The sequence below is a fragment of the Bos javanicus genome, chromosome 9, assembly GCF_032452875.1.
Source record: "Bos javanicus breed banteng chromosome 9, ARS-OSU_banteng_1.0, whole genome shotgun sequence".
In the NCBI taxonomy this organism is placed as follows: Eukaryota; Metazoa; Chordata; class Mammalia; order Artiodactyla; family Bovidae; genus Bos; species Bos javanicus.
This window is the reverse complement of record NC_083876.1, coordinates 73046142-73072933: the sequence shown is the minus strand read 5'-3', so window position 1 is coordinate 73072933 and position 26792 is coordinate 73046142. Positions and strand designations below refer to the sequence as shown.

Below are 26792 nucleotides of genomic sequence, written 5' to 3'. Positions count from 1 at the left end.
CATTGAGGTACATCTACAATCATTTTGCCATTACAAACAGCACCACAGTAAATAATCTTGTTTATATATTGTTTGCACAGTAGCGTTCGTATTTCTGTAGGACACATTTCCAGAAATACAATGTATATAGTAAACTTTTTGATTTTTATCAAATAACCCTGCCAAAGGTTGTACTCTTGCCAATGGTGTCAGATAGTGCTCTTTTCCCATTTTCCTTTGCAATGCTGGATGCTAATAAAAAAAGTAGAAATCCTACTTATTCCTCTGCTCCCTTTAACCGTATGCTCCCCTTCTTTTACCATCTCCTCTTTTCAGTCCTCCTCTCCCTTCTGCTCATCCCTCCCTACTCCATTTCCTCTGCTGCACCTTTCTTTGAGTTGTGTATTTTGAACTGGTCTATTTATTGGTTTGTCTGGTGGGTCAGACAGTAAAGTGTCTTGCTTACAATGCGGGAGACCTGGATTCAATCCCTGGGTTGGGAAGATCCTTTGGAGAAGGAAATGGCAACCCACTCCAGTACTCTTGCCTGGAAAATCCCATGGACAGAGGAGCGTGGTGGGCTACAGTCCACGGGGTCGCAAAGAGTCGGACACGACTTCACTTTCACTTTCATTTATTGGTTTCTAGGAGCTCTTTATGTATATTAACCCCTTCTGTGTATTTCCTCACATACACTATGTTTGCTTGTGGTATCTTTTGGAAACATTTTAAAATTTTAATGTAAAATTTGTCAGTCTTCCTTACCTGAAAATTAAATATATTTTTATATTTTCTTTATGTTCATATCTTTAGTCATTAAGGAATTTATATATGATACACTGTAAACCTATGATAGGGTCTTTTTCCCAAATGGATAGCCAGTATTCCCAATACAATATTGGATATAACCCATTCTTTTCCTGCTGATTTGAAACATTTCTTTGCATATGTTAAATTCCTACTTTTTTAGAGGACTGTGTATAACCTGTATTTTTGTTGTTGAGTTACTTAAGTCATGTCTGACTTGTGACCCCATGGACTATAGTCCACCAGTCTCCACTATCCATGGGATTTTTCAAGGCAGAAATGCTGGAGCATGTTTCCATTTCCTTCTCCAAGGGATCTTACTGACCTAGGGATCAAACCTGTGTCTCCTGCATTGGCAGCTGGATTCTTTACTGCTGAGCCATGAGGGAAGCCCCTTGTAACCTATATATTCCTATGTATTTTTCCATACATTTAATTCTTATTTTTATGTATCTCGAACATAAATATATTCCTATTGGTTCATTTGCAGGTGCTTTATTCTAATTCATCAGGCTGTTTTTGTGCCATTACCACATTTTAATTATTTCAGCTTTATGATTGATACCTGGTAGTTCCAGTCAACTATCATCATCTTTAAAAAATTTTATTGGTCATTCTCTCACATTACTCTTTGAGGTGAACATTAGCTTAGCATGTTTTCCCCCACAGTAGTCCCACTGGATTTTGTAATACCATGTCTTTTTTTTTTTTAATGTACTCTTTAGACTGACTTGTATGTGTTATGTGCTAAGTCACTTCAGTCGTTTCTGACTCTTTGCAGTCCTATGGACTGTAGCCATTCAGGCTTCTCTGTCCATGGGGTTCTCTAGGCAAGAACACTGGAATCAGTTGCCATGCAATCCTCCAGGGGATCGTGCTGACCCAGGGATCGAACCCAGGTCTCTTATGTCTCCTGCATTGGCAGGTGGGTTCTTTACCAATGGCACCACCTGGGAAGACAATTAAGCAAATTAAAAAAAACACTAGGTTCAAGCCAAGTTGAGGTATAATTTTTGTGTTCCTGTTTATGACTAGGTACATGTTTATTCCAGCACTTTCTGACCTTACAATTGACTAAAATCACTTAAAAAAATAAAAGAGGTTAATGGGTACAGCAGTATCCAGTGAAACTAAAGATACTTGACAGTAAATATGTATTGACCACGAATTTCAGCAGTTATTTTTGATGTAGAAATTTTCTGGCAAGGATGTTCTATGAACGATGAAGACATAATTCCAAAGAATAAGATCTGACAATTTTTTTTTAGTTGACAGTATTTTAAAATAGTTGGTATGCTTTTACAAATACAATATTTATTACAAAATTGTTGTCAGGTAGAGGGTTTAGGTGGGAGAAGGTAATGGCAGTCCACTCCAGTGCTCTTGCCTGGAAAATCCCATGGACGGAGGAGCCTGGTAGGCTGCAGTCCATGGGGTCTCGAAGAGTCGGAACAGGACTGAGGGACTTCACTTTCCCTTTTCACTTTCATGCATTGGAGAAGGAAATGGCAACCCACTCCAGTGTTCGTGCCTGGAGAATCCCAGGGATGGGGGAGCCTGGTGAGCTGCTGTCTCTGGGGTCGCACAGAGTCGGACACGACTGAAGCGACTTAGCAGCAGCAGCAGCAGCAGAGGGTTTAGGTAATAATATCCTTATTTTGCCCGTGGGATAAACTCAGTCTGTGGAGTATTTGATGACTCAGTCTAGGCTCAAGTTCATAAATTTTCTGGTGGCAGAGCCTTAGATTTCTAGCCATGCTAGACTAACTAGAATTGATTACTGCAAGGTGGAAGATACCTATAGAGTTTAAAGTGTCCTAGGAATGAAGAAGAGAATGCCTTATTAATGGCTAGGGGAAAGTTAAGGGATTATAAACAGATGAGACATGGCAGCATATTTTATGGAGAAATCATTATTACATATGTTTTTATGGTTTTTGTTTTACCTCTTCTTAATTTAGCTTTTCCCATTTTAAACAGTAATTATCCTCCCTAACTTAATATATTTATTTGTTTTACTCTCTACTTATTGCATGAGAAAATAGCCCTTGAAAATAAATCTATGAAAGATCTTTTTTTTTAAAGAACTCTTTCCTTCAAAGCTTCAGTGTTATATAGTCTTTAAAAATGTCTTTTGTCACTGCCCATTCTTTTTCAGAACTTTTGCCCCATTAACACTTAAAAATGACTTTTCTTGTGTTATTTTCCAGGTTCAGTCAAATCGCATTTCATTTGTTAAGTTGTTCCTAATTACTCAGATGCATACTTAGAATAATGTTGCTTATTGTTTCTACAACTTAATCTCCACAGCTTTTATAATTGTCTCAGAATAGTGTATAAGCTCTTTAATCACCATGTGATACATATCCTTTTTTTTTTAATCTAGCTGTGTCACTGCCCAAGGTTCTATAATTTTGACAAAGCAACTGTTTTGAACCTTAGTTTCTCTAAAGTAGGAATAATTATACTCACTTTGCATGGTTGCTGTGAAGGTAAAAGAGAATATACAACCTCTGGCAGAAGAGCCTACATGAGCACACGTAGCAAGAGTCAGAATGGCTTCTAGAGCCCAGATCTTTAAGCATTAGGAGGTGGCTGGTGTTACGTGCAAGAGGTAGGTAGAAAGTAAACTGAGGTTATTGCCTGAAGAAGAGAACTAAGATCACTTGCAAAAGCAGTAGGGAGGAACTCATGGTTTGAAATTTTAAACCCTCAAGGGGAAGATGAGGGAATACAGTAAACATTTTACATTTATATGTGATGGATATATGTATCTCTTCTTGATCCATGACTGGTTATTTTAGTTATTAGTTCATTTCTGACCTGTGTCAGTAGATTTTACTTGTCATCAGCTTGATGCTAGTTATGAAGGGAACTGTGTAATGTGGTTGGATAAATGGAACCACATCACACTGCTGTTAATAACAGCTTAATAGAAAATGTATTGAGCATATGCTTTAATCGGTTACGGATAACATAAAATTGAATTAGCGTATTTCCAAAATAGGCGGAAGCAAGGTTCTCAAGGGGAGAGTTCTAGGGTTGGAATTACTGAACCCGCTGAAATAGCATGCAGAATTTTCTGTGCTGTGTATTTTTCTGTCAAAAGTGTCCCATTCTCATTAGCTTTTTCAAAGGGGTATCTGACCAAAATAAAAAGGTTTATGAACCATTGCTTTAATGGTTGATATTCAGATTCATGTTTTTTTTTTTTCCCCTAAATAAGACTTTCATTTATATAACCAAATTTTTGAAATACTGCATCTTTGGTTTGAGGTTTGATATCCTGTAGATAGAAATCGCCAGAAAGGAAAAATATTTACTGCATTCCTAGAAATAGTCCTGGTAGCTCAGATAGTAAAGAATCTACGTGCAATGCAGGAGACCTGGATTTGATCCCTGGTTGGGAAGATCCCCTGCAGGAGGGAATGGAAACCCACTCCAGTATTCTTACCTGGAGAATCCCTATGGATAGAAGAGTCTGGCAGGCTACAGTCCATGGGGTCGCAAAGAGTTGGACATGACTGAGTGACTAAGCACAGCCAGAAATAGTATGAGTTCATATTGTCTTTATGCTTAAAGACATTTTGTTTTATGAGCCAACTGATTTTTATAAAAGTCACCATTAAAGTATTTTAATGTACTAAATGTGTAAGTGAGTCAAGGGATTTTTTTTATACACAAAATAGAAGGTATTAAAATTAGTTTTAATTATCTTAAGTTTTATATTCACTATATTCCCTAAAGTATACCTTAATAAGTATTTTATAATCAGGGAAAAAAAAAAGGCAGAAGTGGGAATTAACCTTGTCTTACTTGGATTGAGACATTTTTATGTATTCTGAGTCTTTTACTCTATTTTGACAGAGTCCAAAATCTGCTGTGCCTCTTTATCAGTCAGAGTGTTCTCCCCACCTACACACACCACTCCCTCATTCCCCCTTCCCCCGCCCCCCCATTATCATCATCATCATGCTCTCAGTTTCCTCCCTTTTAATTCACTCACCCCTTTCTAAGTTTGCTAGAATTTTGAAACTGCTTTTATCATGGAACTCAAACCCCTCCAGAATTCTCAACCTGTTTTCCTGTGTTCATGTATATCCTCTCAAACTCCAAGGTCTAGAAAGTCAACTTTCTTTTCTTTTCTGCCATTTCCAACCATATTCCTTCACTCTCTTTCCCCCCTTAAATCCCGGCTCCTTTGAAGCTTCTGTCTTTTGCCCTAACCAGCCTTCACTGATGTCATCTCCTGAACAATGTCATAGTTACTGTTCCTTGATCACTAAGACTTTGGCAGCTGATTTACAGTTTTCTTTTATGCCCTGAGCTCTTCATGATCATAGCTTGTGCATCCACGTGGGAAAACAAGTCCAGTGCTCTGAACTTGGCAGTTCCTTGACCAGCTCATTTCCAGGGACCTTCACCTTCCATCAGAAATTCACTGATGAATTCCCTCCCTTCAGCTTCCTCTCCCTTCAAATCATGAAACCACGTGTCCCATTCTGACCACAACCACTTCGTTGTATTTCTTTTCATGAACTTTTCTTGACCTTTGGACCCCAACTTTCAGTGCATTAGCACTCTTCCTTTATCATTTTGTTTAATCCAGTTTAGAGTTCGTGATTTATAATTTCAGTAACTCCCCCCTTTTGTTGCCATTCAACCACCTTTTTTTCTTTGCTTGTTTTTTGTATCTGTTGAGTAGAAACCTACCTCTGAATGACGCAGTCAGTATCTTCTTTGTGCCTCTTCCTGAATGACTGAACATTGCTAGAAAAAGTCATATGGACAGGCAGATTGATTCCACTGCACATTCATTATTGCAAATCTTAAATGGGCAAATCTCAATTTTAAATACTGTAAATCTCAGTACTGTCCAACAGTTCCCCCATTTTGGTGTGTGTTCAACTCATTCTTTGTGCAAAAATTATTGAAAGCCTTATTTGCTTCACTAGTCTTTTAACTTTTCTCAGTCACCCTCAGTCTCACCAGATAACTAGTTGCTATGTTATGGAGAAAATAGGAACTAACTATTAGGAGTTTTCATCTTCTAGCTTCTCAACATACCAGTCTGGTTTCTATTGTAGTAAGAGTGCCTTTCTCCTATTTTAGTTCAGTTTCTACCTGTGCTTTATGACCCATCCCTTTCTGCATTGTCAGAAATTCTAAAACACCTGACATGATCTTTTTTCTTCTTGATACTTTGAACCAGACCTTCTCAGTTTTGCTTTCTCCATCAGATGATCCCATATAACATTTTTGCTACCATTCTACCACATTCCTCCTGTTTCCAGTCAGATTTTTTTTAAGAGTCATTGGTCCATATATCTACACAACTGCTTATCTAAGCCCTTGGGACCAGATTTGACTCAGAAATCAGAAGTTTTTGGATTTCAGAAAGCATTAACACCTGTGGTGTGATACCCCGATGGGATTTGGGGCAGCACCCTATGATCATCACATTGTTATTTCTGCACTGGACTGTGTGGCTTTTCACTTTAAGTGGAGTAAGTAAGGGCTGCAAAAAGCTTCACTTCAGGTCAGGTTTTACTTCCAAACGAGTTAAAAAAAAAAAAAACCTTGATTTTTTTTTTTTTAGAGCTTTTGGACTTTGGAATCATGCGTAAGAGATAGTGGACATGCACTTGCAGCTACTTCTGTTTTCTTACCTTCATTTTCTTTTTAACCCATTCTAACATTTCCTCCCCTCATGTCTCTCAAATGATTCTTGCTAACTCTACTAATGACCTTTATCTAAGGGGCTTGCGTCACTAGTGAATGTTTTCATTCGTCTCACTTGATTGAACAGCAGCCTCAGACTCTGGTGATGCCAAATCCCCTTAGCTTTGGGCACCATTCTCCCCTAGCCTTCCTCTGTCACCTTTTTGCAGGCCTTGTCCTTCCTCTTTCTTACTGTCCTCTTTCAATGATTAAAGGTTGCATTTCTTCCATGGCTTTGTCCTCAGAGCACTTGTTTTCTTCCTCAGTATTCTCTGCTGTGGTAATCTCACTTATGTCAGTGCCTTCAGCAACTAATTATGTGCTGATGAGTCACAAATATATACTCCAGCCCAGACTTCTTCTTTGAGAGCGACCATTTATCTTTTCCTCTATTTCCCTTCCCCCTCACGTTCTTACATCATTTTCTGGGCTTCCAGTTGTGTTAGGACGAACATTGGGATCTTTGCTGTGACTTAAAGGCCCTGCATTGCCTGACCATCACCTCCTTCTTTAGCTTCATTTTACTCTGCTCCCTCTCCCCTCTACTCTCACTCTCTGAAGACCATGGTGCCTCCTACAGTAGGGCCTTTATATATAAGCTGCTCTCTCTGTTTGAAATGTTCTTCTTTGTAGTTTATTCCTATTCATTTTTTTTTGCATCTTAACTCTTGTTTTCATGTGCCTTGTCACCAAATCATATATGGATTATAACACTAGTGACAGTTTTAATTTTACTTATATTTTTGTGATCAGTTAGTACATTTTCTCCACTAGACTATAAGCTTTCTCAGTACAAGGATTGTGTCTGCTTTTGTTCAACATTATATTTCTAGCATAATGCTTGGCATACAGTAGGTAGATAACAAATGTTTTGAATGAATTATATACATTAATTTACCTTTTCTAACTTTTAAACATAATTTATGTATATACACTTACTAGTGCAGCAGTGCAGTTTCTATAGTTTTATGTGGACAAAATCCTAATGGTACTCTTACTGAAAATAACAAAAGTTCATTGTAAAGAATTCCATGAATTAAATATATATATATTTAAAGGTTCAGATGCATAAAAGTCTTACTTTGACCTAGCTCATAATTTTATCTTCCTTCATGTTCTTAATTTTTCAATTTTGACCTCTTCCCCCGTATTCTATATAGATATCAAGTATCTATACTTGCGTGCTGCAGTCCATGGGGTCGCAAAGAGTCGGACACGACTGAGTGACTGAACAACAAATCAAGTATCTTACTAAGTCTAGTATTATGACCAAGTAAAATATATGCAGTGTATAGTACAATTCAGCAGACTCTCAACTTGCTCATCAGTTTGTAGGTATCATGATTAAAAATAGTTTAACCATCTGCTAACTGACTGAACAATTTTAGTATTGTGAAAGGGTGTGGTAGGAGAGAGAAAGAGATGGTCTAGGTATAATGTCAGAACGAGGCTCAGTGCAGAAACCACCTTGTGACCTCTTAATATTGAAACTTAAGAGTCAGTTCAAAATTAGGAAGAGATTTGGTGGAGGGTTAAGCGTAGAAGAGTCCTGACAAGAGGGGATTTCCCAGAACAGGGTGACAGAAGAATTTCTTTCAGCATTTTAATATTTCACTGAATTTTTTTAGAGGGAAAAAAATATGTTTAAAGATGTGATTCTGTGAAAATTGTCATAATACATATTTAATATACAATAAATGTTTCTAGGAATCAACTTGAATTAATGAGCTTTTTATATTTTACTCTTTAATTAGGAAAATCAATAGATTCCCAGTCATCTCAAAGTGAATCTGAAATTGTGCCAAAAGTTACTAAGATGACTGTATCTGGAAAGAAGCAAACTATGGGATTTGAAGTGCCCAGGTAAGGTTTTTAACCCTTCCTCCTTTTTTTTGAATAAGTATTGTCCCCTTGTTAGACTATAAGAATCTATTTGAATTTTGCATAATATAATCATTGAAGTACAATAGGTCCTCAGTATGGCATAATGCAAAGAAAAGGGGATGAGAAATTAGGCTTGATTGTGAACTCATATGTATGTTAATCGCCCTCATTGTCAATTTCCTCATACAAATTATAGCTACTTTAATGTAAAAAGCCTATGATTTTGTGAAATCTAGCACTGTGAGGTAGGGCATCCTTATGCCACTAGATGGCATAAACAAGCAGTGTTTGGGAATTAAATGTAGCTGGTGAATCATGCAATCATTAATTAAATTTTTTTACTATTATCATTAAACTCTTTTAGACTTTGATACTGAATAACATGGATCGGTATAACAAAGACAAAATATAAAATAAAGCATTCCTAGACTCGCAGATATCTAATGAGAAACGATAATAAGTCATACGTAGGTATTACTCATTTATTCTTTCTTTTCATAATCTTTAGAATTCTGTCAAGAGTTTCTATGGATGAGGAAAGTGGGTTACTTGAGACATAACAGCAGAGTCATAACTTTAATTATATATATTTTGTCTACCAGTTAGACAAGAAGTACTTATCAAATGTAAACAATATATATTTTTTTCAATTTCAGGAAATACAAACTCAGCAGCCATTATTTTCTCCTTTATAGCATTTCTTTATGTAAATTAATAGAAATATCCATGAGTGTTGGGATGAATGTTAATGATTATTTTGTTCATTTTATTTATTTTTATTTTTTATTTTATAAATAAAATATTTGGGTTGTCAGAATCATAAATACCTTTTTATTCTCCTGTCTTAAGTGCCATTTAATCCTATTATGGAATTATTTCCATTGAGCAAGGAAAAAGTAAATAGACTATGCAGTGCCTTGTTCTAAGGATTTTAAAATCTTATGCAAAAGGTTTTAGAGGCTTAGAAAGCAACATGCAAATGAGCCTAGTACAAAGAAAAGAGAATGAGAAAATGGGCCTGATTCTAGATTTGTCTATGTATATTTGTGTATATATTACAGCCCATGGGGTACTATATATTAGAAGTAAATACATAGTTATGTTTGTGAGTATTTATAACAGTAATACTCAATAATTAATTAAAATTATTGTTAAATTATTGTTAATTGAAATTATTAATATAGTAATTAATGATCAAGAAAAAATGCTTAATTCAAGTAGTAATTCTTAGAATACTACCTTTATGCTTTATAAGTATAATGCTTTTCAGAATTTATAAGACTATATGCTTCATGAGGACAGGGACCATTAATGTTAATCATTATTTTTTTTTCATAGAATAGTTGTTTAAATATTTATTGGTCAGAGTCCTTGGGAAAATACATTAAAAAAAAAAAACACCTGTAAATAGTAAAAAGCAGACCTGTGAGCCGGTATTTTGATGTGGCTCTGTAGGAGAAGTCATCAGAATGTGAAAGGCCTACAGTAGGTACAGATGGAAAGTACTCAGAAATGCGTAAATACTGCTCAGGGACCAAGCTATATTTACATCAAATACTTTTTTTAGGGTTTTGGGGAAATTTATAATAAGGATAATACTTAGGCTGTTGTTTTTGTCTCAAGAAAGCACAGAGAAATAAAATTAAGTAAAAATCATTAGAACGTTGCGTAGAGAACAAATAACTCTGTGGTTAATCTCTTCAATCTAAATTATTAACTTTCCAGTATCATTTAAAAAACTTGCAAAGAAACATGAAGCCTCTCAATACATGTGGAAATATTCCCAATTTTGGAAAGATGGTTTAAAAAAGCAGACCAGTCATTTTATAGTAATAGATATGGTTGCACAATTATATGATAAAGCACCTGAAAAAATATTCACAAACTTATTCTTCCATACTTTGTTTCTTTCAGTCAGTAATTATAGCTCTGAACTTCTAAAGTTACTTTACCTCATCTTAAGAGATTTTTCAAAATCTTAATGCATTAACTTTTACTTTATAATATGCAGAAGTTTTTACTAAGTACCGACTTACCTAGAATGCTTTTCTAACTACTTTGGCCCTTTCCTCTAACACTGCACGGGTTAGTGAATTAAAATGCAGTTTTTCTAAAATTTACTTGAAGAGAATGTTGTGAAAGTTAGAGAAAAGCAAATCTTCCGTGTTACTGAACTTTAAATGAAATAATCAAGACAGACCGTATTTTGTGTTGCTCTTCCTATCCTGAATAGGGCTGCCTAATTTGTGGGTGAGCCCAACTTCAGCCCTCAGCCCACTGTGTCAGTCATAGCTGTTCTGCTTTTGTCTGTTTTCTGTGTTGGAGTTACCATGAGTTTTCCTTTGAAGAAAAGCCTCACTAAAAACAGAAGGATCTGAAGCCAGAGATTGTGATTTTTTTCCCAGGTCTGATCAGAACTAGAGTCTATGACTAGTTATTCTGGTTGAATACTTTGACTGTAATTTGTAGGGTTTGTTTTTTTTCTTTACTCCTCTAAATACAGAGTTGTCATGTTTTTGTTTTTGAGAACTAATTGTGGACATTCAAATACATGTTTGAAAATTTCAGTTTAAATTCGATTTACTTAGCTTGGTTTGTTGGACTCTTTTAAGAGTGGGAACAGTTTCCACATACTTAAATTTTTTCCCTGTAGTTTGAAATGAAGCCAATCTGTCTAAGCAGTGAGTGCTCAAGTTGGTTAGTGGAGATTTGCTAAAGCAAAATAAAACAGGAATGGATAAGAGGCTTATAATAAAGTTGAAAATATAACTAATGTGATTCTTTCCTGAGGCGAAGGATGAGAATCAGTGTTGAGCATTTAAAAAATACCAAGAGAAAGAACAGTGAATCTGTTTTTGTTACTCTGGGCAGGAAGAAAAGAGATTTACTGTTTGTACACATCTCCATCACACTACAATCCTTAAGTGATGTTTGTAAACTTCTTTCTATATGTAATTCTTTTCTGCCACCTCCACATTAAGATGGGTATAATTGGTTTCATTCTGACTCTGCGACCCCATGGACTGTAGCCTACCAGGCTCCTCTGTCCATGGGATTTTCCAGGCAATAGTACTGGAGTGGATTGCCATTTCTTTCTCCAGGGGATTTTCCCAACCCAGGGATCGAACCCGGGTCTCCTGCATTGTAGACAGACGCTTTACCGTCTGAGTCACCAGGGAAGTCCATTCTAATAACTTGCAATAACCTGTTCTTTGTCCTAAGTCTGTTTATTTGTGTCATTGAAGGAAAGGTAAGGCACATCATAGTCTGTTTGATTACATTACATCTTTCGTAGCTATCCACAGGATAGCACTGGTATGATTTCCATGGAGCACAGTCAAAGAGCTAAGGAAGAACTAAGTAAGATCAGTGTTTACTTTTGGAGGCACTGTCATTGTCAAGGAGGAAAAAAGCCAGATGGTCTTATTTCTGTTTTACATATCTGAGTTCCTCACTAGATTGTAAACTTTTGGGATCAGTTGATAACTTTTTCATTTCTATATATTTTCTTCTCAGCAGCAGTGACTAGTGTATGTTACAGTTTTTAGTGAATCAAGTATTTATTGAATTAATGAATTAAAACTCCTTTGCCAAAAGTAATAAAAATGTAGACATTTAGAGATTCTTCCTTTAAGGACAGTGTTTGAACAAAAAAAGATTGTAAGTCTCTGTGCTGTTGGAGGAATGAGTTAGGGATTAAAAACTGATAAAGCTATTGTTTTTTTTTTTATGAATTTATCTGCTGGAACACATTTGGTACCAATTTTTACAAAATATCTCCTTTATGCCACCTGTTTTGATAGGACTGTATGGCTAAGCTATGGGTTTAGACATTGAGTTTCAGTTACTTTATGGGATATTTTCTTCTTATCTTAGTTTTTAGCAGTCTGTTTTTCTCCTGGAATCTTCTAAGTCTGTATTTGTGTGGTTTGGGCCTAACTGCTTATCATTTCCACCTTAACAGACTCTCGCCACTTAGCGGAGATCATTTTTTGGTCTGCAGATGTAAGAATGTAAAGAGATGTCTCTGCCCCTTCTGACATTATAGAATGTCAGTCAAATTGGTTTAAATATTCTTTTTTTTTTTTAATTTATTTTTTTGCTGAAGGATAATTGCTTTACAGAATTTTGTTGTTTTCTGTCAAACCTCAACATGAATCAGTCATAGGTATACATATATATATATCCCCTCGCTTTTGAACCTCCCTCCCATCTCCCTCCCCATCCTACCCCTCTAGGTTGAAACAGCCCCCGTTTGAGTTGCCTGAGCCATACAGCAAATTCCCATTGGCTCTCTATTTCACATATGGTAATGTAAGTTTCCATGTTACTATTTACATACATCTCACCCTCTGCTCCCCTCTCCCCATGTCCATAAGTCTGTTCACTATGTCTGTTTCTCCATTGCTGCCCTGTAAATAAATTCTTGAGTACCATTTTTCTAGATTCCATATATGTGCATTAGAATATGATATTTATCTTTCTTTCTGACTCACTTCACTCTGTATAACAGGTTCTAGGGTCATCCACCTCATCAGAACTGACTCAAATGTGTTCCTTTTTTATGGCTGAGTAATATTACATTGTGTACCACAACTTCTTTATCCATTCATCTGTCAGTAGACATCTAGATTGCTTCCATCTTCTAACTATTGTAAATAGTGCTGCAGTGAACATTGGGATACATGTGTCTTTTTCAACCCTGATTTCCTCAGGGTATATGCCTAGGAGTGGGATTGCTGGGTCATACAGTGGTTTTATTCCTAGTTTTTTAAGGAATCTCCACACCACCTTCCATAGTGGCTGTATCAGTTTACACTCTCAACAGTGCAAGAGCGTTCCCTTTTCTCCACATCCTCCCCAGCACTGACTGACTGTAGACTTTTTGATGATGGGCATTCTGACCAGTGTGAGGTGATATCTCACTGTGGTTTTGATTTGCGTTTTTCTAAAAATGAGTGATGTTGAGTATCTTTTCATGTATTTGTTAGCCATCTGTATGTCTTCTTTGGAGAAATGTCTGTTTAGGTCTTTTTCCCACTTTTTGATTGGGTTGTTTGTTTTTCTGGCATTGAGTTACATGAGCCACTTGTATATTTTGGAAATGAATCCTTTGTCAGTTGTTTCATTTGCTATTTTCTCCCATTCCGAGGGTTGTCTTTTCACCTTGCTTATAGTTTCCTTTGCTGTGCAAAAGCTTTTAAGTTTAATCAGGTCCCACTTGTTTACTTTTGTTTTTATTTCCGTTACTCTAGGAGGTGGGTCATAGAGGATCTTACTTTGATTTGTGTCATCGAGTGTTCTGCTTATGTTTTTCTCTAAGAGTTTTATAGTTTCTGGTCTTACATGTAGGTCTTTCATCCATTTTGAGTTTATCTTTGTGTATGGTGTTAGGAAGTGTTCTAATTTCATTCTTTTACAGGTATCTGTCCAGTTTTCCCAGCACCATTTATTGAAGAGGCTGTCTTTGCCCCAAAAATAAGGTACCCATAGGTGCCTGGGTTTATTTCTGTGCTTTCTATCTTGTTTCATTGGTCAATATTTCTGTTTTTGTGTCAGTAGCATGCTGTCTTGATGACTGTAGCTTTGTAGGATAATCTGAAGTCAGGAAGGTTGGTTTCTCCAGCTCCGTTCTTCTTTCTCAAGACTGCTTTGGCTGTTTGGGGTCTTTTGTATTTCCATATGAATTGTGAAATTTTTAGTTCTAGTTCTGTGAAAAATGCCACTGGTAATTTGATAGGAATTGCATTGAATCTGTAGATTGCATTTGGTAGTATAGTCATTTTCACAATATTGATTATTCCTACCCAGGAACATGGAATATTTCTCCATCTGTTTATGTCATCTTTGATTTCTTTCATCAGTGTCTTATAATTTTCTGTGTACAGTTCTTTTGTCTCCTTTGGTAAGTTTATTCCTAGATATTTAGTTCTTTTTGTTGCAGTGATGAATGGGATTGATTCCTTAGTTTCTCTTTCTGAATTTTCATTGTTAGTATATAGAAATGCAAGTGATTTCTGTGTGTTGATTTTGTATCCTGCAACTTTGCTAAATTCACTGATTAGCTCTAGTAATTTTCTGATACTATCTTTAGGGTTTTCCATGTACAGTATCATGTCATCTGCAAACAGTGAGCGCTTTACTTCTTCTTTTTGAACCTGGATTCCTTTTATTTCTTTTCTTCTCTGATTGCTGTAGCTAGGACTTCCAGGACTATGTTGAATAACAGTGGCAGAAGTGGACACCTTGCCTTGTCCCTAGTCTTAGGGGGATGATTTCAAGGTGCTACTGGTGGGTGGGGGATGCCAGGTCTTGTATTCAAGTGGTTTCCTTTTTGTGAGTTCTCACTATTTGATACTCCTTAGGGTTAGTTCTCTGGTAGTCTAGGGTCTTGGAATCAGTGCTCCCACTCCGAAGGCTCAGGGCTTGATCTCAGATTATTCTCTATGTCGGCGTGTGACTTCACTACTTAGATTCTCTGCCAACACTCCCAAGAAATATCCTAGTACCTCTGGGAAAGCAGCAGCTCTTCAAGGGTGGTTGCCAGACTCGGTTTAAATATTTTTTATTCCTGTCTCTGCCTTCTGTAGAGTAACTGCTGAAGAAAATGGTCATAGTTTCCATACACCTCAAAAAGGACATTCTAGTGAAGATACCAGCCTTGTTTCTTCTGATGCACTTGAGAGTGCTTCTAAATCAGCTCTTCCATCCCACACCATTCAAGCATCAGAAGAGCAGAGTTCAACACCAACACCAGTGAAAAAGTCTGGCAAGCTGAGGCAACAAATAGATATTAAAGCGGAACTGGAGAAGCGGCAAGGAGGAAAGCAGCTCCTCAACCTAGTGGTCATTGGTAATGCCTTTTGTTCTTCTGGATTGTCAGTCAGCTGCTCGAGCCCAATAATTGTCTCGTGGCAGCATGGGAATACACTCCACTCTGAGTTTTTGTGTGTGTGTAAATAGACATGAAGCAAGAGGGCATTGTACCATAACGTTGAGTTGTCAGGGTCACTTGGGGTGAAATAATGCCAAGTTGCCAAAGAGGTCTTTAGACTTGGTTGTGGCCTTTTCATTTTGTGAATATTGGAAAATGGCATGTCTTGTTGATCATTTTGATTTCCAGAAATCAAGGAAACTTCCTCCCTTCTAAAGAGATATGCTCTTTTTTCCATTTTAACAACTTACTTGGCAAACTATTATTTGATAAAAATTGGTGTTTCTTGCTCTAAACTATTGAATTACAAATTCATGCTATGCCTCAATGTGAACAACATCTGGAAAATGTACCTAGTATTAAATCTTGAATCAATTTTCCTTAGGTCATGTTGATGCTGGGAAAAGTACTCTGATGGGACATTTGCTTTATCTTCTGGGTGATGTAAACAAAAGAACTATGCATAAGTATGAACAAGAGTCTAAAAAGGCTGGCAAAGCTTCGTTTGCATATGCATGGGTCTTGGATGAGACTGGCGAAGAAAGGGAAAGGTAGTCATTATATATAAAATTTTCATTCTGAAATTGTATATAGTCTTTAAAAAATTGTGTAATATGTGTTGAGTATGCATGAAACAAATCATGAAATATTTTAGACACTATTTTTAGAAAACTTTCAGTTATCAGGGAAATATTTTTATTGTAGTTTTCGTTGTAATCTACATACAATGTTTTACTCCTTTAAATTCTATGGAAATAGTTTAAAAGTATGTTTATTAAAAGAAACTGAAAGAAAAACATATATACACAGCAAAAGGCAGTAAAATCTCTTAGTTAATTATTCTGTGGGAGAAGTTTTGCTTGTTACCTCCCTGAGTATATGTCAATTGTCTTGATTTTGAATTAACATTATGAGAAAGACTCTTAATTTAAAATTAGTATATATAGTGTTATATATATATATATATATATATATATATATATATATATATTCTTTATATATATGTAGAGTTATTACTGGAGAAGGCAGTGACACCCCACACCAATACTCTTGCTTGGAAAATCCCATGGACGGAGGAGCCTGGTAGGCTCAAGTCCATGGGGTCGCTAGGAGTTGGACACGACTGAGCGACTTCACTTTGACTTTTCACTTTCATGCATTGGAGAAGGAAATGGCAACCCACTCCAATGTTCTTGCCTGGAGAATCCCAGGGATGGGGGAGCCTGGTGGGCTGCCATCTCTGGGGTCGCACAGAGTTGGACACGACTGAAGTGACTTAGCAGCAGCAGCAGCAGAGTTATTATAATATCAGTTTATAAAGGAAAAGTAACTTTTTGTAGTATACTATCTTCTGTCTGAAATCAAAATGACTAGTAAATTCAATTACAAGATTTAATTCATCTTTATACTTTCTTACTATGTTTTTATGAGACACAGTCAACAAACAATTAGTTAAACCTATCTCCTGCTATGCAGATCTAATCCAGTGGATTGCTCCTGAATGTGTAACTGTGTTTAATGCTAACTTTGGGAAGATTCTAGGAGAATATGGCCACTCATATCCCTCTGATCAAAGTATTTCTTTTGAAGTCTTTTTAGAGTGGTAATATATTTCATGTTAGAACTGTTAAGGATGAGGGACCCAATGGCACCTTTGTCTGGAAAGAAAGAGGATACCTAATAATTAAGTGAAATGGCAATTATACCTACCATCTCACACTAATATTCTACAGCCTTCTGAAAGTCATAAATCAACTAAGAAATTACTCCGTGTCCTGTGATGTCTTCATTTTGAATATGATTAGAAAGTATTAAAAATATGTGTGTTTATTTTCTTGGAGTATTGGGTAATCTACATTATAATATATAAAATAATTTTCAATAAAGCTGGTCACAATATTCCTTACCTCTTCTGATAAGTAGAATTTTACATCATAGTGGTTTGAATTTTGTTTTGTTTTTTCTTGTTGTCTTTTTTATTCTTTGCGGTATGACAAGCTTGTTTTTCAACTTAGAAAAAATAGTTGGACAGTTATAGATTTTTGGAAAAATGAGTATTGGAAAACAGTAGAATTTTGTATGATATCTGCTTTAGGAGACTAAATAATTTTTACCTGTCAGCATATCAAGTAGATTATTGAAGTATATAGATAGCTTTTTAGTTTTCTTTATACCATCTGTCAACTAGGTAGAGAGATTGAGAATTGTATCATTTAAGTGAGAAGTGGCTTGTTTTAATTTATTTCATATGTGAGTTGAGCAGACAATTGAGGTAATAATTTTTCTCTTTCTTAGAATAATTAATAATTTTAATTAAGAATTTAGACTGTTATTTTTCCTATATTATTAAATAACTTAATCTCTAAAACTTGATTATTTCTATAGTTCTAACCATTTTATGTTTTCTTTAAGGGGGGTAACAATGGATGTTGGTATGACAAAGTTTGAGACCAAAACCAAAGTTATTACATTAATGGATGCTCCAGGCCATAAGGATTTCATTCCAAATATGATTACAGGAGCAGCCCAGGTACCAGATATTTCCTTAACCAAAGTACAGTGAATGTAAATAAAATTTCCTGATGCTGAGGTTATAATCCTAGGATTATAACTTAAAATATTAAAGTTCTAGCCTTGTAAAAAATTTAAAAAAATAGAGAAATACTATATTTTTCATTGTCTATTTATTGGTACTTTATAAAACCTTAGAATTCTAATTTATTACAAAGTAGCAAATGTATAAAAGCCACGAGTTTCTTTAGTAAAAATAATGGTAGGGACTTGATAAGGCATAGCTTTGTATTTCATTTATTAATAAATTGGAGTGAATATTTCAACATAAGCCTTTTTGTTGCATTTATATTCGTATTCGAGTCCTGTATCTTTTTAAAGAGCTTATTTATACAGAAATAGGGAACCTTGGGAGTTTTCCCCCTGTGGTCTTAATGGGATTAAAAAACAATTGTAGTTTGTAAATGTACATGATTCTTAATAAGGATACTAAAAAAAAAATTCAAAGATAATAACTTTAACTAATTAAAACAATGAAAATAGCATTAGACATATGGAACATTGATTTCTTCTATAATAGATGATGATTAGAAAATATAGAGAGTTCATAACACAATTATTTGTCCCTGTTTACTTACGTTTTAACTTTATGTTTTTGTTCCTTTGCCCAGTTATCATAATTGTTATGTAATCAAATATGGGAAGGTTTTGTTCTTTATGTCATTATTTTTTTGACCACATGCTAGTACTTTCTTCTATTTAAAATTTTAATCCATCTGTGTGACTCCTTTGATTTGCTTGTGTTTGGTGTCAAGTTAGTCTTCCTTTAAAATCTGACCTACACAATTACTTCAGTAGTCTGTCCTTTGAATTAAAATGCTGTGACATTGTTTCTAGCTTAGATTTTTTTTTTTCTTTTCATTTTTTAGGCAGATGTAGCTGTTTTAGTTGTAGATGCCAGCAGGGGAGAGTTTGAAGCTGGATTTGAGACTGGGGGACAAACACGAGAGCATGGACTCTTGGTTCGTTCTCTTGGAGTGACCCAACTCGCAGTTGCAGTCAATAAGATGGATCAGGTATTTAAAAGCTTTTTGAGTATTCATTTTAGATGCTGATTAAGATGATGTTCTGCCATATTGATGACCTCAGATGTGACTAGTATACATTTTCTTAGCCCAGTTGTCATATTTTAAAGAATAAATACATGATGCTGATATTAAATGAGGTATTAGTAGTATTAGGCAAGAAGATAAATTTTTACTTTCAGAATTAACTTATAAATCTTAAAATCATTTTTAGTTATAAAAATTCTTATTTATTCTGGTATGAGGAAAACTTGAAATAAACTATATTTCCAGCTTCCCCCTCCTGAAGATTTTTAACTTTTCATTTTGTACTTCCATTCAGTTTATTTTTGCACATAAAAATCTTTTTCTTTATAACATTGGGTTCTCGTCTGCTTCATTATTTACTTTTTTCAAAAAATTGGCAATATTCTTGTTTTTATTTCCAAGTAACTAATAATTTTTATGTAAAGAGATTTTTACAGCTTTATTCTAGTATATTTTGAAGATATACTTTATTCAACAGCCCACTACTTTAGAATATTTTCAGTTTTGTGCGTGTATTTAGAAATAGTTTATTCTGTGGAAATTTCCGGGCCTAAGGATATATATGTTTTTTAAGTCTTGCTGTACATGATCAGAAGGGGTTCCCAGGTGGCGCTAGTGCTAAAGAACCCACCTGTCCATGCAGGAGACATAGGAGATATGAGTTTGATCCCTGTGTCTGGAAGATCCCCTGGAAGAGGGCATGGCAGCCCACTCCAGTTTTCTTCCCTGGGGAATCCCATGGACAGAGGAGCGTGGCAGGCTATAATCCTCATGGGTGCAAAAAGTTGGATATGACTGAAGTGACTTAGCACACACACATGAACGCACATTCTTTGTGTATTTATTTATCATTTGTATTTTTTTGAATTTATATAATTTGATTTTTTTAAGTTTTAAAACTGAGTAATTTGTAAGCAAAATAAAGACATTATCATTTCCTTTTAATTTCTTTCTTTATGCTTAGGTATTTTCTTATCCTGGGATCAAATACATATTCACCTAAATTTTCTACATGGTTCTTTTATGGTATCATCATTACATATACCTTTTATTTTCCCCCCAACATTTTAGTATGAAAATATTCAGACATAAAGCAAAGATGGAAGAATTTTACAGTAGACACCCAAATTATACCTCCTACGTAATATTCTTCCCCTTGCTTGATCTCATTTTTGTCTGTCTACCCCTGTATCCATCCATTAATCCATCTTATTTTGACACGACTTTCTATGTAACTTACAAGTTATAGTTATTTTTACATTTACCCCTGAATACTATAGCATGGGAATAGTTATCTAGAATTCATATCACATATGAACATTACATATACTAAGAAGTCTAGTTGACTTGAGTAGGTGTCAATAATTTTATCTTATTTCAGTTGGTCAAGCAGTTGGTCCAAGCACAAATTTAATAAGTATCTCACTTTTTCTCCTCACTTTTGAATTTACTTTTAGAGGCAGCCCACTCCAGTATTCTTGCCTAGAATATCTCATGGACACTGGAGCCTGTTGGGCTACAGTCCATAAGTTACAGAGTTGGACATGACTTAGTAACTGAAAAACAAAAACAAAATTAGCATACACAAAAAATTCTATGTTTTGGTGTTCGTTTCCAGGCTTTCTGTTGTAGGAAAAGCTACTTTTAGATCATTTTAATAGTGAGATCTGACATTCTGAGCTTTAATTTTAAATAGATTTCATATTTTCATAGATGTTATAATTATATTTCATAGTCTTAATTTATATTTTATTTCAGAAATTAAAAATTTTTATAAATAGCATGGTCTTAAGCACAGTTTTAAAAATAAATTGGATCTTTGTCAGGTTAATTGGCAACAAGAAAGGTTTCAAGAGATTACTGGAAAACTTGGGCACTTTCTTAAGCAAGCAGGTTTTAAGGTAAGATCATTTTAAATTTATTTGGTTACTTTTCGTAAGTCTCATCTTACTGATATGAGAGAAAAAGCTACTTTGGTATTCTTGTCTTGTTCAGTATGTTTAATTCTTTTTGTTTTTATTTCTCCCTGGTCTTAAATGTATCTTATGTTCTTTGGATTACTTTGTTTTAGAAAATTGCATAAATTGGCTTGGATTTAGTATAAGTAGAAGACTTTTTCTCCACTTATTAGATGTATAGATTTAGGGAGGTTACCAAGGAGTATAGAAACTAGTAGAGAGAAATTCCTCCAGCAAAAGTATGAAATATACCTATGTTACTAGGTAAAAATGCTTGAGTGTTTTGGAACAGACTTGTAAGTTTCCCACAAAATAAAAAAGGTTGGAAACTGTTGGAACAGATAACATCAGGGCAGTAGTTCTGTGATTTAAGTTACTTTTTGAAAAGTACATTGTTACTTTTGCATACTTGGTACAGTTACGGTAATAGTGAACCTTTTAGCTTTTTAAAAATAGTGTTGTATTGGGAATTCTCTGGCTGTCTGGTGGTTAGAACTCCTTGCTTCCAGTGCAGGGGACATGGGTTCAATCCTTGGTTGTGAAACTAAGATCCCACATGCCTGTGGCACAGCCAAACAAAAAAAGGAGAAACAGTGTTGTGTTGAGTTTCATGTGTTCAATCCTTTTTTTATAGGAAAGTGATGTAGCTTTTATCCCAACAAGTGGTCTCAGTGGTGAAAATCTAATCACAAGATCTCAATCAAGTGAACTAACAAAATGGTATAAAGGACTATGTTTATTAGAACAAATTGGTAAGACTACTATCATATTAATTTTAATACATTATAAACTTGATAGTAATTATTATTTAGAGTTCTTTATAGAGGGCAGTGATTTATGTGAAAACGGATAGCGTTTACACTCAGGAGTGAGATTACCAGTTTTAGAATTATATGAATATTCAAATTGGTGCCAAATTTTTCTTGTTTAATTAATGCGTACTCCACTTACCTCACAGACTGTTGTGACATTAAATAAGAAACATGTGAAAACATTTCATAAACTACAAAGTGTTATATGAATCACAGTCAATTTGCTATTAGTATTTTCTAGGAGACATAGGAGTATAGTGGACTCATTGGACATGAATCAAAAATTACTTTTAAATTAAACCTTTCTATTTTTACCATTTTTTCCCAGACTCCTTCAAGCCTCCTCAAAGATCTATAGATAAGCCTTTTAGACTATGTGTATCTGATGTTTTCAAAGGTAAGTGCTACCTCTGTTGGCCTTCTTTAGTATAGCCCCTGCCTTTTCGTTTTCTCTTGACCTCTGTTGTTGGACAAAATTATTATTTTGTCTTCAGATTCTCCCTTCTTTATGCTGCTACTGCTGCGGCTGCTAAGTCGCTTCAGTCGTGTCCGACTCTGTGCAACCCCATGGACGGCAGCCCACCAGGCTCCCCCGTCCCTGGGATTCTCCAGGCAAGAACACTGGAGTGGGTTGCCATTTCCTTCTCCAAAGCATGAAAGTGAAAAGTGAAAGGGAAGTCGCTCAGTCGTGTCCAACTCTTAGCGACCCCATGGACTAGTGGTACATAATTCTAGTTACTTAATGCCCCTGCCCAGAAAAATCTTCAATTTACTTACCATTTCCTCATATCTTACTCAGGCTTCCCTTGTGGCTCAGCTGGTAAAGAATCTGCCTGCAATGCGGGAGACTTGGGTTCGGTCCCTGGTTTGGGAAGATCCCCTGGAGAAGGGAAGGGCTGCCCACTCCAGTCTTCTGGCCTGGATAATTCCATGGACTTTATAAGTCCATGGGGTTGCAAAGAGTCAGACATGACTGAGTAACTTTCACTTTCACTTTTATATTTTACTCATCTTCCAAGTGTAAAAAAAACCTAGTCTTTTATCTTTCTAGCCTTGTAGTTTTGTTTTTTCTCCCATTAGATTGCTTTAGTTTCTGTATCCTTCAGCCAAACTGGATCATTCAGTGTTTCTTAATCATACAGGGTTTTTATTGCCACTGTGTCTACCCATCTTGTGTTCTTCTCTCTCTTCACTTGTTCATTTCCTACCCATATGTAGCAGTTTCGGTCAGGAAATAGATACGACAAATAGGTAAAATAGGAAGTTTAATATAGAGAATTATTAATATGATAAAAAAGAGTGACTATAAGATACCAGGGACTATATGGCACCCTAGGACTGATGAAGTGAACCCAAGGAAGGACAAACTTAGAAGAGGTGTTAGAGGAGATATTGTATTAAATATCTAAGAATACATCTAATTTAATGTTTACAAGGCCTTACATAAAAAAATATAACATGGAGATGATATAAAAGGCCTTAATAAATAAAAGAATATAATGTACTTAATATGTTGGAATAATCAGTATGGTAAAGATGTCAGCTGTTGCCCAAATTTTCATTACCACAGAGTGGGCAGTAAAGAGTAGACCATCTGAACCAACAGGGAAGTCCCAGCAATAAATTGATAATCTGGAGGTGATAAGTGAGGTCATCCACACACATACCCTGAGGTGTTCCTCCATGGTCTCTCTATGTGCTCTCGTTGCATTTTTCATGCAGTGTTCTTGCTGTTTATTTCCTTTAGATTGTGAACTCCACGAGAGCAAGTAGTGTCACTTCTATTTCAGTATTTGCAGGACCTAGCTCAGTGGTTGGCACGTAACACATACTTAATAAGTGTTTAATAAATGAGTAAATGAAGGTGCTTCACAAAAATCATTCAATGAAATTGAAATTTATTATTATCATCTTCCAGCATTCTAGTAGAAGAGAAATGATGGTAATGCTTTTCAAAATGCTACTGTTATCTATTTTAAAAATAAGATGTGCTTAATTCTTTTTTTGACTAACAGCATTTGCTGACTCTACTTTTTTACCTCCTCTTCTTTCTTCAGGCTGCTTCCTGGCTTCTGCCTGTATTGCTCTCCTCAGTGTTCCCACTGAGATTATCAAATGACTTCTTGGTTGCCAACATCAGTATGCATTTTTCAGTTCTGTCTTACTCCCATCTACCTGAAGTTGGCGTTTCTTCTGAGGCTGCTAGCTACATCCACCCTGAAACTTTTCCCCCTCGGTCTCTGTGACCCACTCTCTCCTGCTCTGCTGTCTCACCTCTCTCCATCTCCTCTGGCCTCCTCTTCCTCTGTCCTTTCACTTGGGTTCTGTCGCTTCACTTCTCTTATTCTACACGCTTCTTTTTGACCAGCAGCCATGATTTCTTCTATCTCCTACATCTTGATGCACCCCAGATCTTCAACCCAAACCTATTCTCACCCTGAAGATACATCTGCTAACTGCTGCTGGGCATCTCCACAGGGAGTGTGCTCCCAGGGTTCCATTCTTGTGGATTTGGTATGATTGGGGCCCCCTTGAATGCATCTTCTTCACCTGTCTGCCTTGCAGACACTTCAAATTCACCAAGGCTAAAATGAATCTTGTTTAATTTTCTATCTCATGGTTAATACAGATCATCTCAGATTTCTCTTATTTTTGCCATTATTCCCCACTTACCTTATCACCTTAAATCTGTCATACCTTATTCTCAGATTCTTGAGTTTCTTCTCTTTTTTCAGTCAACATATGCATTTCAGTCAACCTCTCCACTCTGACACAGAAATACCATCATGTCACTTCTCCATTTCATAGTTCTTTACTAGTTTCCAGTTACTTAACTGAGGATGAAATTCAAACCCTAAGCATGATTTATGAGGCACCAATATTATTTGTTCCGTGTCTGCATCCTTTGCTTCCTCTCTTGGCTTTCCCTCATTATTCCATATGGTCCCTTAGAAATTCCATATAAATGACACATGGGTCTTAGCACAGCCCACATTCGTTTATGACTATGCCTTTGCACTTGCATACAGGCTGCCTGGTAAACTCCGGATTCTTTTTCTTCTAAGTGCCTGGCGTAAGTGTAGTCTTTGCCCATTATCATGGATTCTTTGATGTGCCTTGTTTTGTTTCTGTTGCACATTATAAATAACTTTGTCTTGGGACAGTGTAATTGTTTTTGCCTTTCTCTTCACTGGTGTAAACTCCTTCTAGGTAGAGGCGTATATTTTCATCTCTTTATTCCCAGAGTTTAGCACAATGCCTGGTATTTAGTAAGCATTAATAAATATTTGAAGAAGGAATTCCTACTTTTTCTAATATATTTTTATTTATAAGAAAATATAATGTGGTGTATATTTAGTAGATACATTAAAAATTCTGAAACGATCATTGCTTAATGTTCATTGAACTACTGCTTTCATATAACTAGTAGGAAATGGTGGCACTAGTGGTAAAGAACCCACTTGCCAATGCAGGAGATGTAAAAGAGGTGGATTCAACCCTTGGGTCAGGAAGATCCCCCGGAGGAGGGCATGGCAACCCACTCCAGTATGCTTGCCTGGAGAATCCCATGGACTGAGGAGCCTGCTGGGCTACAGTTCATAGGGTCACAAAGAAGCAGACACAACTGAAGTGACTTAGCACAGCATACAGGGAACTAAGTATAGCTAGCAGTGTTAAGCATCAGATGATACTGTTAAGTAAACCATAACAAAATTTTGGCATGTTTTGCAGATCAAGGATCTGGATTTTGTGTAACTGGTAAAATTGAAGCTGGTTATATCCAAACTGGTGACCGACTCCTAGCAATGCCTCCTAATGAAACTTGTACTGCAAAAGGTATTCCTCTGCAAAATTCTTTTGTTAAACAACCCTATATTGAGACAGCAGATTTTTAAAAGTAGTTTAGTTATTAACTCCAGAGTAAATAACCTCTTACTGAAATTGTAACTGACTGTCAGAATGATACTAACTGTTGAAGATAAAAATGTGAAAACATTAAACGATTTTTTTTCAGTTGTGACTATGTGTGTATAAATGTACATATAACATTCTTACTGTGGTAGCATTTTTCTTTTTTCTTAACATTGATTTGAGAAGCCTGGATAAGACTGAACCCAGATGTATAGACACCTGTCAGATACGTTTAAAGTAGTATTCAGTAGCAGAAATTAAGTCTGACCCCATCCTGGCACTGAACAGTCAGTGGCAAAGCAGACTGCTACAGTCTGTTGTTTTGAAATGTGTATTTCAGAATTACTATGTTATCAACCTATATCATGTTTATACCCCCCAAATTTTTTTACAGGACGACCTAAGTAAGAAAATAAGATGCAAATACAGAGAATCCTGATGTTGTAAAGAGAAATTGAGCTAGTTTTAAATGCTATAATTATTGCTTTTGCACACATGACCTTTCATGATAGCTAATAACTGTTTCTTTCTTCTAATCATTTGACCATATGTACATATTCTTCTTTTTTGAATTCTGCTTTTAAGTTTATAATTCTGTTCTTACCTTAATCTAGCTTCCAACTAAATCTCTGACTTCAACATTAAACTGAAGATCTTTATACTGTAAATATTTGTAACAATTTTAAGCTAATTATAACCTACTGGTAATGTTAAAATTTAAAATTTTCTACTTTTCCTTCTGTTTGTTGTTGTTCAGTTGCTCATGTCCTTCTGTTACTCTTATTTATAGTTTATAACCAGAGTTGTACTTAACTAGCTTATGAATTCAAATGTATATTTTTTGAATTGCTCTGTTTACTTAAAAACTGCTTCCTTAAGGATTAGAAGAAATTAATGAATATCTGCTAGGTAACAGAGTTTAATCTAAATTTAAAGATGAATAAGAGAATGAAAGCCAAAGTTATTTTACACTTTTTAAAAAGGAATCATTTTTCATAATCCTGTTATTTGCAAGTTTAAATCTCTGCTTTTGTCTCTTAAAGTGATCAAGAGCTGAAATACTTTTGAAATACTGATTTCTTTATATGTTAAGGAGCTTTTTAAGAATGGGAATTTTTTTTGTATAATCATTTAGACATGAATTCAAACCATGGTCATAAAC

At 35.6% G+C, this 26792-nt stretch overlaps 1 protein-coding gene across 6 annotated transcripts in view; it reads left to right on the top strand.

Moving 5' to 3' along the window:
• Positions 1-26792, top strand: part of HBS1L (HBS1 like translational GTPase) — an 85240-nt gene that overhangs the window by 46844 nt on the left and 11604 nt on the right. For 5 of the 6 annotated variants that reach the window (XR_009738554.1, XR_009738555.1, XM_061428046.1 and 2 more), the window contains 9 exons: positions 8262-8370; positions 14982-15244; positions 15711-15876; positions 17738-17855; positions 18766-18912; positions 20775-20849; positions 21541-21658; positions 22047-22115; positions 25451-25555. Coding sequence is in view for 4 of the 6 variants with exons in the window: in XM_061428046.1 (XP_061284030.1) it covers positions 8262-8370; positions 14982-15244; positions 15711-15876; positions 17738-17855; positions 18766-18912; positions 20775-20849; positions 21541-21658; positions 22047-22115; positions 25451-25555 (1170 nt within the window). In the remaining 2 variants the exon portion in view is untranslated. The remainder of the gene's footprint in view (positions 1-8261; positions 8371-14981; positions 15245-15710; positions 15877-17737; positions 17856-18765; positions 18913-20774; positions 20850-21540; positions 21659-22046; positions 22116-25450; positions 25556-26792) is intronic. The other variant, XM_061428047.1, reaches the window with a different exon arrangement.